At 35.3% G+C, this 15315-nt stretch overlaps 1 protein-coding gene across 1 annotated transcript in view; it reads right to left on the reverse strand.

Moving 5' to 3' along the window:
- Nucleotides 1–11890, reverse strand: part of DNAH12 (dynein axonemal heavy chain 12) — a 139512-nt gene extending 127622 nt beyond the window's left edge. Inside the window, exons 1-4 of the mRNA XM_072941527.1 lie at nucleotides 11831–11890; nucleotides 10911–11113; nucleotides 4950–5031; nucleotides 4738–4764 (exon numbers count right to left, since the gene is read on the reverse strand). Coding sequence (XP_072797628.1) covers nucleotides 4738–4764; nucleotides 4950–5031; nucleotides 10911–11080 — 279 coding nt within the window. The 5' untranslated portion in view covers nucleotides 11081–11113; nucleotides 11831–11890. The remainder of the gene's footprint in view (nucleotides 1–4737; nucleotides 4765–4949; nucleotides 5032–10910; nucleotides 11114–11830) is intronic.
- Nucleotides 11891–15315: the final 3425 nt, after the last annotated feature.

Consider the following 15315-nt stretch of genomic DNA (forward strand, 5'->3'; position numbering starts at 1 on the left):
AAAGCCCCACTCTCTTGAAGATTATATTCTGGTATAATAATTTCATAAATTATCCCATAACAATAAGCAGTCTGACAAAAATAGACATGAACAAATGGAAAGACAGCACTTGATGTTGGTAAAGATACTTTAACAACATGAAAATTTCAGACTGTCCCCAAACAATTTAATGCAATGCCAGTAAAAACATCTTCACACAATTTTAAGGAGCTAGGCAAGTAGAGCCTAAATTCAAGTGGAAAAATAAACATGAGAGAACAGCCAAGAAATTCCTGAAAAAGAAAATCTATAAGGAAGGATTAGCTGTAGGAGACATTAAAACATACTATAAAGCCCCCTAATTAGAATAGTGTAGTACAGGAGCCTGAACAGACAAACTACTGGGGAAAAAAAAAGGAAAGTCCACAAATAGATCCAGGACACAGGAAAATTCATATTATGATAAATGTGGCATCTCAAATCACTGGAGCAAAGATAAAATTTTAATAAATAGTTCTAGGGCAACTGGTTAGCCATTTGGAAAAAAATAAATTTAACTTGTACCTTCCAACATACATAAGAATAAGTTCCAAATAGATTAGGAATTTAAATTAAAGAATGAAACTATACAAGGACTAGAAAATACTGGTAAATTCTGCTATAATTGAAGATAGGGGAAAACTTTCTAGCTATGATTCAAATTCCAGGTACAAAAGATAAAAAAATGTAGGACAAATTCTGACTAAAAAAAATTCAAATGTTTGATGGCAAAAAAAAAAATCATAATAAAAAAGGTCAAAAGACACTGACAATCTGGGAGAAAATACTTGTAAACATAGTTCTCAAATAAAGTGTAAAGAAAGCTTAAAAATTTAAGACATAGGTGAAACTGGAGGACATTATGCTAAATAAAACAAGCCAATGACGAAGAAACACATACTGTATGATTCCACTTACATGAGATATCTAGAGTAGTCAAATTCATAAAACAGAAAATAGAATGGTAGTTGCCAGGGACTGGGGGGAGAAGGAAATGGGGAGTGATTTAATGAATATAGAGTTTCAGTTTTGCAAGATGAAAATATTCTGGAGATTGGTTGCACAACAATGTGAAAACACTTAACACCACTGAACAGCACACTTTAAAATAGTTAAGATGGTAAATTCTATGTTATGCATATTTTACTGCAATTTTTTAAAATTAGGGGGAAATAAAACCAATAGAAAAATGGGCAGAAGACATGAATCAACATTTCACAATGAAAATATTATAAAAATGGCTCTTAACCATATGAAAAGGTATTTGATCTTATTCATAATTAGAAAAAGAAATATTAAATGAGTTGAAGACACCACTAGTCACCTTTCAGACTGACAAAAAATAAAAACTATGATTCCCACATTCTGTGGTGAGACTGTGGGGAATCAAGGACTCTCACCAGTGGCAAGTAGGAACACAAATTGGAACAACCCTTTGGGAGAGAAATTTTGCAATCTCTAACTAAACCCAGCAGTTCTACTTTGAGAAATTGAAAATATACCTCCAACTGTATGAAAACACACTTACAGTTTATTCATTGCAGCAAAATATTACAAACATTTAGGAGTGGCTAAATAAATTATTATATATCCACACACTGTAGTCTGCGCAGCAATAAAAACAAATGAGGAAATCAAATAACACCCATGAAGATGACAGAGAAATAATAGTTACAGGACCAGAAAGATAAGTCTAAGGCGATTTGGAAGGAAATTAATATTCAGCAGTGTCAAAAAGTCTGCTAGAATTGTAATTTTTAAATTTTATCCATTCTAATGTGCATGTAGTGATAATTCACCATAGCTTTCATTTGCATTTCCCCAATAATGAATATGCTGAGCATCTTTCATGTGCTTATTTGCCATCCACATATATTATTGATAAAATGTTTATTCATGGCTTTTACTCATTTTCTAACTGGATTTTTTTATACTATTGTGTTTTGAGAGTTCTTAAATATTCTAGATACAAGTCCTTTGTTGAATATGTGTTGTGAATATTTTCTCACAGTATGTAGCTTGTTTTTTCATCATCTTAACAGGGTCTTTCACTGAACAGTAGTTTTTAATTTTAATGAAATATAATTTACTAGGTTTTTTTCTTTCATGGATTGTGCTTTTTAAATTTAAGTATAGTTGGTTTACAATATACTTTAGTTTCAGATGTACAACATAGTGATTCAAAATTTTATATATTATACTCTGTTTAAAGTTATTATAAAATATTGGCCATATTCCCTGTGCTGTACATGTATCCTATAGCTTACTTATTTTATACATATTAGTTTGTACCTCTTAATTTCCTACCCCTATCTTGCCCTTCCTCCCTTCTCTCTACCCACTGGTAACCACTAGTTTGTTCCCTATATCTATGTATTTCTGTTTTATTATATTCATTTGTTTTATTTTTTTATTCCACATATAAGTGATAAAATTCAGTACTGTCTTTCTGTCTCACTTATTTCACTATGCATAATACCCTCCAGGTTCATCCATGTTGTTGCACATAGAAAATTTTCATTCTTTTTCATGGCTGAGTAGTATTCCATTGTATACATATACCACATCTTCCTTATCCAGTCATCTACCGATAGACATTTAGACTGCTTCCATATCTTGGCAATTGTAAATAATGCTGCTATGAACTGGGGTGCATGTATCTTTTCAAATTAGTGTTTTCATTTTCTTTGGATATATACTCAGGAATGGAATTGCTGGATCATGTGGTAGTTCTATTTTTAGTTTTTTTGAGGAACTTCCATACTGTTTTCCATAGTGACTGAACCAATTTACATTCCCACCAACAGTGTATAAGGGTTTCCTTTTCTCTGCATTCTCACCAACATTTGTTACTTGTGGTCTTTTTCATGATAGCCACTCTGGTAGGTGTGAAGTGATCTCACTGTGGTTTTCATTTGCATTTCTCTGATGGTTAGCGATGAGCATCTTTCCATGTGCCTATTGATCATCTGTATATCTTCTTTGGAAAAATGTTTATTCAGGTCTTCTGCCCAATTTTTAATGAGGCTGTTTGTTTATTTTTTTAATATTGAGTCGTATGAGCTGCTTATATCTTTGAATATTAACCCTGTTATCAGTCATATCATTTGCAAATATTTTCTCCCATTCAGTAGGTTGTCTTTTCATTTTGTCAATGGTTTCCTTTGCTGTACAAATGCTTTTAAGGTTAATTAGGTCCCATTTGTTTATTTTTGTTTTTGTTTCCTTTGCCTTAAGAGACAGATCCAAAAAAAAAATTGCTACAATTTATGTCAAAGAGTATTTTGCCTATGTTATCTTCTAGGAGTTTTATGGTTTCTGGTCTTACATTTAGGTCTTTAATATGGATTGTGCTTTTGATGTCATGTCTAAGAATTCTTTGCCTAGTCCTAGGTTTTCTTCTAAAATTTTTAATCTTTCTGTTTTACATTTAAAGCTATCATCAATTTTTAGTTAATTTTTATACAAGGTATTAAGTTTAGGCTGAGGTTTGGGGGTTTTTTGTTGTTATTTTTTTTAATGGATGTCCAGCTGCTCCACTCCATGTGTTAAAAAGACTGTTTTTTTTCCCCATTGAATTGATTTTTGCATTTTATCAGAAATCAGTTGGCTGTACTTGTGTGGTCTATTTCTGGGTCATCTATTCTGTTCCACTCATCCATGTGTCCAATTATTTAAAAGTAAAAGGTTTTTTAAAAGTCAGCTGGAGGTGTAGTAAGAGAAGTATTTTAAAGATATCCTTTAGTTTTGGCAACTAATGGTCATCGCGGACATTAATGATGAAGTGGTGGAGTGCCCAGAAGTCAGACTGCCAATAGCATTCAGGAATGAATGACTGTTTCATATCCAGCTACTTATTTTAGATTGTAAGACACCAAAGACAAGAAATGTGGAGGAAGAGTGAGGATCCTAAACACATAGACAAAAATATCTTGCAGTCACTCAGCCTCACATTAAATATTTATGAATATTTGGGGTGTTTATATTAGATCTTACACCTAGGAAAGAGGCAAATCGACAGCCAGAGTCTCCAGAAAGGTTGGGAGGCAGAGGAAAGAGGAGGAAGAGTATTTTAAAAGGACAAAAAACTTGGAATAGCTAAAATGAGGTTCTTCCAAAGATCCTCAGTCTGTACGAAGGTATCCTTAGCCCTCTATCCCAAGAGGGAACTTTAATGGATTTGGAAAGCCTGTCCCCTCATCTGGGAACATGCTGCATAAATTCCTTTTTTGTGTAACTATTACCAGAAGTTTCCATATCCTTTGCTATTAAATAAATTTTACATATTGTCATCTTCCCACAAATCACATCATAGTCCCATGTTATCAACCACGCAGTCAGTGTCCTTTTTTTTAACCTCTATCATCTAGCATGTGGGTAGCACACAACGGATTGTCAATAAGCAGTCATCTTTTATCAATATTAGGACAGCAAAAAGGGAGACGTATTTCCTTTGTAACTACCACTTCAAATATTTTTTCAGTTGTTTGGAATAAGAACAAAAATATTTACAATTAATCCTCAGATAATGAATGGCAACAAAAATAAAACCCATATTGTCATCCAGGACATGCTTGTTCCTTTTGGCAGAAAAAATAATCTGTTTCTAAATTTCTTTCTCCTCTAGAATGGAATTTAGTAGGTGGTCTTAGAAGGAGCTACTTTGTAATCATTTGTTTGAGCATTTTTAAAACAAGAAATATAAAAAATTGAACTCACTCCTTTCTTTTTAATTTCACTGGTCATCTGTCAAAAGCAAATAAACAAAGCATAATTAAATCAATAAGAAAATTTTTAATTAAAAATATAAATAGTTTTATATATATATGTATTGCTTTTTAAAAATACTAGTTATATTGAGATTGACTTAAAATAATTAATAATTAAAATAATATAAGGGTAAACTTTTTAAAGAAAAAATATAAACTTACAGTTGGGGGATAATCTGGCTCTGGTGATGAAGGTGTTCTTTTATCCAGTATTCTGTCTAAATTTCTTTTGGCTCCCTCAATTCTGAAATTTATAGTTAGAAAAATGTATGACTCTCTTGAATATAACATTAAAATATATGATTAAAACATTACAATTTCAACATTTTTCAACTATACTTAAAGAAGAGATATTCAAGAGTTCTTTATCACACAGAATTTTCTATGAGAAATAAATCTCAATAGCCATTAGCAATGAGACCTTAATTTTCAAATTATTCATGTGTACTATAAAAGGAGACTAAAAATGGTAACAAATTTTTTACAACTATAACATGACAATTTTAACTTAATCCTGATGCACTGTGGGCCCTTATATGTATTAACCTCTGTTTAAATATCACTCTGTCAGAGAAGCCTTCCCTTACCCCTTATATTAAGTAGTATTTCCTTCACTGTCCATCACTTTTAACTCACTTACCTTGCTTCGTAGCACTTACCATCACTTGCAATGTTATATGTTGTAGACTATTTTATTCATTGCTTTATCCCCAAAGCTCAGAATAGTACCTGGCACATATTAGGTACTTAATAAACAGTTTTGAATGTAGGAATTTATCACCCATAAAATTAATTTCTTCTTTAAATAAAGTTTATTTATATCATTGTACACATTATACTTGTGTATATGTATTTCATTGTATAATATCATTCATATATCATTGTATAATGCATTCATCTATCACCAAATACTTAATGACTGCTTCTATTTTGCAAGATACCCTACTAGGTTTTATTAAAATATAGCAGCAACAAGTTTCAAGGAATTTATAAATTGAAAGGGTAGGAAGATAAGATCATAGTACTATACGAAAAGTATGGCACCCTGATGGTTTAGAGGACAGACAAGTTCACTTCTACCTGGAGCTATCTGTGAAGGCTATGTGGACAAGTTAGCATTTATAATGAGCTTTCAGTGAAGAAGAGACTCTCAGGTGGAGACTGGTTTTCCTGGGTATATGGATCTGTAAAAACAAAGATCTTGAGAAACAGGAAGGAAAGGGAATGACGAAAGGCAAAAATTAGGAATGAGGAGTTATCCAATCTGCCCAGAGTTTATGTAACCAGATGGAGATTAGTTTGCAGAAGTGGTTTGGAGTATCTAGCTAAGGGCTGCAAACAGCAAGCCTTTTAATTTAATAGACACTGGAGAGTCACTGAGAGTTTTTAAGCTTGGGAACATCTTTAGGAAGACAAATCTACCAGTTTGTAAAGACTAGGTACACTAGAAGAGATAGCCAAAGCAGAAAATATACAAGGAAAACAAAAGAGACCTAAGAAAGAAGATTGGAGGATGCCAAATGTGACAGGAATGAGGAAGACCAACTGAAGAAGGCAAATGAGATATGGTCAGAGAGGCAAGAGGAGAACTAAAAGGAATTTCAAGGAAAGGATGTCCACTGGAACCATAAAAGCAAAAACTTGTAAACTCCATAAAGATAAAGATCGTATCTATTTTGCTCACTGCTCTATCTATATCATTTAGATGGTGTCCATAGTGACATTAAGGTCAATAAATATCTGTAGAATGAACGATCAGAATGGTGGATTTGGAAAATATCTTGCATGTCTAGTTCAGTACCCTATTTAATGCATGGATACTTTCAAAAATATCAAGTTGTAGTTCAGGATGGGTAAAGGGGGATGACATTCATCACTTTCTGAAGTAGCCCAATTTATTGTCAGCTAGTTCATATTCTTAGAAACAAATTTCTTGTATTAAGTTGTATCCTTGTAACTTCTATTCTCTAGAGTTTTATTTTAAAAAGTCACATTCCTCTTCTATATTACTCTTTCAAAACTTAATGATACCTATGCAGTTCCTTCAACCATTCCTGTCAATAAAAGTTACCGTTTATGGTGAGCTTATGATGTTCTAGGAATCAGCTTAAGATCTTTATATGCATGGATCTCATTTAATGCTCACAAAAATCCCAAGAGGCAACCACTATTATTGTCTCCATCATATGAACAGGAAGATGAAGATAAGTAAAGTTACTTGACTTGCAAACTCACCAGGTTAATAAGCTGCAGAAACAGGACATGAACTCAGATCTGTCTAATGTCAGAGTCTGTACTCTTGCCCATTAAGTGAATCAGTTTCATTTAAATTAGGTAGTTTTAAAATTCCTTGCTCTCCTCAGTAACTATAATAGTTTATCAACATCCCTCTTAAAGTATGATCCCAGAATTCCAGATGTCATTTGACCAGTGCAGAGTAAAAATTTTCTCTCCCACATTCTAGACATTCTTCATTTATTAAAACAGACTAAGACTGAATTAGCTTTTTTGAGTAGCCTCATTTCCCTGTTGAATCTTACTGAGTCTGACTAAACCAAAATTCCAAAGGCTTTTTCACATGGAGCAGAAAATGTGCCTGGAATATCCTCCCTCCTCTTTTCTTTGATACTCATCAAGGCCCAGGCCGGACTTTCCTTCATCCATCATTATCCCTGAGCAGTGTAGCTCTCAGTGATCAATACTTTCAAGGAACTTGACTACTATTTTGGCATGCTAGTTGGCAATAGCTGCCTTGCACTATAATGATCCTAACATAAATATGCCTAACTTCTTTGAGCTCTTTATGTATAAATGCCACCCTTTAACATAGCAACAATTTCTGGGAGTGTGTTTTCTCCTACTGCTATAAATAAAAACAGCTGACAAGAATATGAGAGTGAGGATTTTCACTCCCTGTTTTTGCTTTCTGTGTTAATAATCAAAAACAAATAAATGAAGAAAAACTGGATAATTTCAAAGGACTGTGTGAGAGACTACATTCGATTTTCACTCAGCCAAGTGTTCCCAGGAACTGATCCCAGCAGGGGGCCCAGTTCTGCCCAGGACTCCTTTAACATCCCACCTCACTCCTGGAACTCTCTCTAGTCACAGAGCTCGCCCCACCTCTGAAACAAGGAAGTCTACATTCCTGTTACCTAACAGGTAGAAGTACAATCACAAAATCCATGGCCACCCAGAAAAATGTGTTTCTAGTATAAAAATATCTAATTCCAAATGCATTTTCCCCATATAAAACACATGACAATCCTAATCTCAGTATTAATACAGTGCTCTACTTCAGGTAATTTTGAGGCAGTATTTTTCATTTCATCAAATGAGAGAAGTACTTACTTATAGACCTGTATGAAACACAGTAAGAGGTAAAGTTCCTCCTTCAAAAATTCCTTCATCCACCCATTCATTCACCAACAATAACATGCCAGGCACTGTGCTTTGTGCTGAGATCTCTGCCCTCAAGCATGTCACAATAAAGTAGACAAGAACAACTAAAAGAATAAACAACAATACTTACTGTGTCATAACGTACTCTGCTCTCTCTGCTTATGACACCTGCTCCTGTGGTTTTCCTCCTGTATCACTGGTAGCACTTCCTCAACCTATTTGCGGGTTGACCTTACTCTATGCAACACCTAAACATCATAATTCCTAAAGGCTTAGTCCTGGGCTGCTTTCTCCTCCCAATGTTTTTTCTCTCTCTGGGTGATTTCAGCTATTCCTCATAGCTTTAAAAAACTGTCTATATTCTGCTGAATCCCAACTTTGTATCTCTAGCCCAGACCTCTTCTCTTACATAGCCAACTGCCTACTTAACGTATTTCCCCTTAAATGTTACAGAGGAACCTCAACTCCAGAAGAGAATTATTGCTTTTTACACCCCTCATCTCCTGAACTTCCAATTCTTTATAAATATAGTCACTACCATCCACCTTGTTACCAAAGCCAATCCAACAGCAAATCTTACTGATTCTGGATCCAAACAATATCCCCTATAAATCTACTTCTCTTCTCCTCCTCCATTGTCTCCAGCCTTATCCAAACCACTGTTAAGTTCTCATCTATACTACTCCCAAAAAATCCTACCTGAGCTCTGTTTCCTCCTATTCTTGCCCTCTTCCCCTCCACCTCAGTCTATTCCTAATAGTCCGAGTGATATTTTTTAAATGTAAGTTGGATTTCATGTCACTCCCCAGTTTAGAACAGTCCAATGGCTTCCATCGCACTTAAAGGAATCTGAATTCCTTATCAAGACCTACAATCTGCCTCCACCTTTCTCTCCATCTTCACCTGATACCACTCTTCCCCAGACTCCTGATACTCTAGTGACATTGACCTCTGTCAGTTCTGAGAACAAACTGAAAGCATTCACATTTCAGGGCTTTTGTTCTTGCTGTCCCCTTTGCTAGAGTGGTGTTCCCAAGTTCATTTAAATAACAAGCTTCTTATTCTGTAGATCACTAAATATCATCTCCACAGGACTGTCCTGCAATGTTCCTAGGAACACCTTCCCTGTCACACTCTATCCCACTATTTTATTTCTTCATAGTATCTATCACCTTCTAAAGAATTAACATACTCTTTTTTAAAAACATGTTTACTAACTGTCTGCTCACACTAGAATATGAGCTTCTGAAAGTCTACAGTCCTTTCTATTGTGTTCTCTATGGTCTTTCCAGTAACAAGCAGTATCTGTGTAACTGTAGGTACTGAACATCTTTAAATAGATGTAAAAGAAATATGTAGAAAGGGTTAAGGCTGCACAAGGGGGATTAGGAGAAGGTTTTCTGGAGGAGGTGATTCAAAAACTAAGCCTTGAAGAGCTAGTATATATATTCACGCAGACAAATGCTTTCCAGTGAAGGAAACTGCAGGGAGCAATTATGAAATTTATTTTTCACTAAACTTAAAAAATATAATACAGTCATGGAACTGCAAGCAGTTCAACATGACAACCTGAAATAATGAAAGGTTTTGGACAAGAACAATATGCAACTCCTAAGGAACCCCCTTCTCTACTGTCTAGGTCTACTAAAACATCAAGTAGCATTTTACAAATGAAAGGAGTAAAGGGCATCTAATAATATATATACTGACATTAGTTAATATACCTTATATATTTGGATTTAAATATGATTAGATGATTAATAGACTAATAATATAAATCTAAAGAAGTTATATGATTAATAGGCCTGTTCAATTGTAAGGAAAGTAAAATTAGCAAAAATTTAAATTATTTTAAACTAGCAACAATATGATCATCAACAATGTAACACAGAGTAAAACTTAAGTCAGTTGCCAAAAATATGTATGAATAAGGCAGACCAAAAAGGGAAAGAGAATGCAGAAAGAGAAGCAGAAATCCACTAGAGAAATCCCCTATTTTATAGTTCAGTGTTAGGTTCAAGTCTTACAGATGAGCTCAGTGTCTTTTTCTTCTTATTTATCCCCACAGCCCAGCAGTGTCAGGTACCTAGGAAATTCTCAGTAACTGCTGAATTGAACTGAACCATCCTTATGACAGTCTTTGGTAGCTGGTACCTAAATTAGTTTTAATTTTCACTAAATCGGAGGGGAAAGCACAGGAAGTTGGACTATATTTCCTTTTGTATGGAAAAAATTTTAAGTGCAAGTAGTTTCAAGTTATTTTATTAAGTATTTGCTCAACTACAATACTATTTGTAGAGGCCCAGTTACTTGGCTTTACTTTCAGAGACCAGTATGGTTATGATATATCAAGAGGAGGAATAGCATGGTGTTCAAAGTATGCATATTCTAGGACCAGACTGTCAGGGTCAACTCTGTGACCTTGAGCAAGTTACTTAACTTCTTTGCAGTTTACTTATCTATAAATAGAGATAACAACAGTATCCGTGTTATAGGGCTATAAAAAGTATAGGTAAAACAATAAAAACAATGCTTAGAATAAACACTGTAAGCATTATATAACATTTGCTATCATGATTACTTTGTAAATCGTTTTCCTAATTGAATTTGAAGATGGTGTTTTGCCCATGAACAACCTACATAATACTTTTTATGAGAATACAAACACTAATTATTTCATTCACATTCCAAAGAAGGATTATTTAGTAGTATGCTACTTACACTAACTGATTAATTGTCTTCTGCTGCTCCTTGGATCTTCTGTAACTCAGCAGCTTACTCTGTGTTGGTGTGTCAACACCTATGTCTTCAGGGGGACGGACAATGGGCGGTAACTTCAAGTTCAGAGCCTCCTTTTCTGCTGCAATGGCAGCTTTGTTTGGATCTGACATCTTGATCCCTTAAAGATGAAAATACTCTATATTCTAAAAAATAAAGAAAGAAATAAAGAGAGAAAAAAAAGAAAGAAAATACTCTATACTCTGAGAAGAAAAAATCCATAAAGCCATTATTGTAAAAGCTAGCCTCAATATATTCATAACATATCTTACACATCAATACCAAAAATTCTAGGCCTCTTTAGATCTTCCTTCTGAAAATGGCAGTTGAGATAAATGAGTAGGGATTCCTGTTAGATCTCCACCACTCATTGCTATGAAGAAATGAAGCCAGTCACTTCCCAGTGAGTGAAGGCTTCAGTTTCCTCATGAGTGAAATTAAGGAATATTGGATCGGATGCTCTCTAGACACTCTTACAGTTCTAAAATTGCAGGTTCAAATTTTTCTCTAAGATGCAAATCACAAAAACAAAATCCAGTTGTTGAGGTATAATTCCTCTCCCCAAAAAACTGACACTTTACATCATTAATATTTTCAAACATCAATATAGTATGTTAGTTTTGCTGCCTTTCTGAAAAGCTATATTATGATCAAGCAAAAATAGGCATACTAAATGCATAAGAAACCTAAAATGTCATATAAATACTGAACAATTAACTGTCATATCGACTGCATTTGCTGCGGATGCCCACACAATTTGGAGATTCCCGCCTAGAAAAAGAAACTAATTCTGCTGGCACCCAATTCTCAGTCTCCTGGCCCGAGAGAGGGGTGAAGAGAAAAAGCTCAGGCCAAGGAAGTACCTGTCCGATTATTTTCCGTTTCCCAGCTGCTCACATAAGAGGGAAACGTTCAGTGAACTTCTCCAGCGGTGAAACGAAGAGAGAAAATGAGGGGTGCAACACCCGTAACCCTACCGGCTCCTGCCAAGCTGGGCGGTCAGTTGCCGCGCAGAAACAAAGTTGTCGCCATGGAAACTGTCGCGGTCGCTGCGGAAAGACTGGGTAAATGTTGCCTGGAGAAGCAGTTGCTGAAGCTGCAACAGATTAAGATTACCTGTCACAATTATTTGTCTTGTTTCTTGATGTGGTTATTTGTTTAGAGAGCACTTTTCCTTCAAGAAACTCTTGGCAAAAAAAAAAAAAAAGGTTAAGTTGTGTAAATTTTGTAAGTATGCATGGAGAGAGAAATGTGAAACTTTGCTATTTAAGGCTGCATAATGGATACTCCATCTTAAAGATAAAAGCTTTCTCAAATGCCATGTTCATAAATAAAATTGGGGGATGAATAAATCCTGGTGGTGTAATGATGGCATATTCATTCAACAAATATTTGAGCATCTTCTATGTGCCCATCAGTATGTAAAGAATTTTTTTTAATGAGAATACAGCCTACACTATTGTGTTTGACACACAGTAGGTCCTCTAAAAAATGTCATCTGGGTGACTAAATGAACAAATTGAACATCCTTGCAGCTTGTAATAACAAACCATCTGTCCAGAGAAAACGAAACACTTGTGTGATGGTTTTTTGACACATCAATTTGGTTAGGCTAAACTACAAGGACTGAAAGGAGGACAGCAGTCTTTTATGTCATGCACACCTTCTCCCAGTTATTCAATCAAACACAAATCTAGGACTGCTATGAAGAGATTTTCCAGATGTAATTCAAATCCCCTGGTAAATTGATTTGTTAATGGGGGGAAATATTATTTGTGAGGGCCTAACTCAATCAGTGGAAGTCCTTTTAAATAGAAAGTTTGGGAATGCCCTGAGTCAGACACCAAACAGCAGCTAGGTCTACAATTGCTCTCCCCTCTGTGGCTCTTCCCTTCCTAACAGCCTGCCCCTACAGATCTTGGACCTGCTTAACCAGCCTCCACAGTTGCATAAGTCAATTCCCTATAATGAACTGTACGTATATACATATATATGGATGCATACGTATAGGGGATATGTATAATCTACTGGTTCTGCTTCCTTCATTAAACCCTAATACAATGTACATCTTTTTTTACAGTTTTTATAGGTATAATATACATACTATAGAATTCACCATTTCAAAGTATACAGTTCAATGAATTTTTAGTAAATTTATACAGTTTTGTAACCATTACCAAGATCCAGTTCTAAAACATCTTCATCACTGCAAAAAGTTTCCCTGAGCTCATATGCAGTCTAACCCTACTCCTACCTCTAGCCCTAGGCAACCACTGATTTGCTTTTAGTCCCTATAGGCTTACAATTACTGAAAATTCCATATAAATGGAATCATATAGAGTTTTTTATGTCTGGCTTCTTTCAGTTAATGATGTGTTTGAGGTTCAGCCATCTGTAGTATGTAAAAGAAGTTCATTTCTTTTTTTTTGATAAATAGTCTTCCATTATATGACTATATCACATTTGTTTTATTTATTCACTAATTGATGGACATACGGATGACTTCCAGTTTGGGGTTATTATGAATAATCCTGCAATGAACATTCACGTACAATTCTTTGGATAAACATACATTACATGGTGGGAACTGCTGGGATGAATGGTAAGTCTGTTTAACCTTCTAAGAAACTGTCAAACTGTTTTCCAGTGGCTAGATTTTACATTCCTTCAAGCAAAATAGAAGGGTTCCAATTTCTCCACATCCTTGCCAAGACTTGGTATTGTCTATCTTTTTTATTACAGCTATTCTAATGGGCATATAGTGGTATCTCATTGCGGCTTTACTTTGCGTTTATCTAAATACAAATAACACTGAATATCTTTTCATGTGCTTATTATCTATTAACATATCTTCTTTTTTGATAACTGTCTATTTAAATCTTTTATCCACTTTTAAGTTGGATTATTCAGCTTTCTATCACTGCACTGTAAAAGTTCTTTATATTCTGGGATTTCTGGTCAAGATGGCAGAGTAGTAGGACCATGAGCTCTTCTCTCTTCACAACTACAACAAAACCACAACTGACTGCTAAACAACCACTGAAAAAAAAAGACTGGAACCTAGCAAAAAAGATCTTCAACTGGAAACATAAAGAAGGAACCACAGCAGGACAGTAGGAGGGGATGTGCTCGTGATATAATCAGGCCCTATACCCCCAGGGTGGGCGGCCCACAAGCTGAAGAATCATTAAGTTGCAGAGGCCCTCCCACAGGAGTGAGAGTTCTGAGCCCCACGTGAGGCTCCTCAGCCCAGGGTTCTGACATTGGGAGGAGGAGACCCCAGAATATCTGGTTTTGAAGGCCAGCGAGTCTGAACTCCAGGAGCCCCACAGGACTGGGGGAAAGAGACTTAACTCTCTTGGGAAACGCACACAGAATCTTGCTCATACTGGGTCCAAGGGCAGAGGCAGTGATCTCATAGGAACCTGGGTCAGACCTGCCTGCTGGTTTTGGAGGGTCTCCAGGGGAGGTAGGGGGTGGCTGTGGCTCATCCAGTGGACATAAAAGCTGGTGGCCAAACAACATACTGGGTGGGAACACAGCCCCACCCATCAGCAGACATACTAAGCCACAATCTCTAGACATGCCCTTAGACAGGGTCCTACCCACTAGAAGACTAGGACCAAGCTCCACCCAGCAGTGGGCAGGCACCAATTCCTCCTGCCAGGAAACCTGCATAAGCCTCATGCTCAGTGCAACATTAATTACAACAGCTGAGACACTGAAACAACCTAAATGTAAGTGTCCATTCATGGATAAATGAATAAAGAAAATGTGAGATATATATAGATATGATATAGTTGTAAATATAAATATAGATATATAATGGAATAGTATTCAACCATAAAAAAGAAGGAAATCCTGCCATTTGTGACAACATGGATGGACCTTGAGGGCATTACGCTAAGTGAAATAAGTCAAAGACAAATACTGTATGATCTCCATTATATATGGAACCTAAAAAAAATTTAATCCATAGATACAGAAAACAGACTGTTGGGAAGAATTGCAGGAAATGTGTGATAGTGTTCAAAAAGGTAAAAACTTCCAGTTATAACATAAACAAGTTCCAAGGATGTAATGTACAGCACGATGACTACAGCTAACAATACTGAATTGTATATATGAAAGTTGCTAAATCTTAAAAGTTCTCATCACAAGAAAAGAAAATTGTTAACTGTGTGAGGTAAAGGATATTAACTAAACTTACTGTGGGAATCGTTTGGCAATACACACATATCAAATATGTTGTACATCTTGGCTAATACAATGTTATATGTCAATTATATCTCAATAAAACTGGAAAAAATTAATTTTAAAAGAAATAATTTTTAAAAAGAGGTTGGTC

This window comes from Vicugna pacos, chromosome 17 (genome assembly GCF_048564905.1).
Source record: "Vicugna pacos chromosome 17, VicPac4, whole genome shotgun sequence".
Lineage (NCBI taxonomy): Eukaryota > Metazoa > Chordata > Mammalia > Artiodactyla > Camelidae > Vicugna > Vicugna pacos.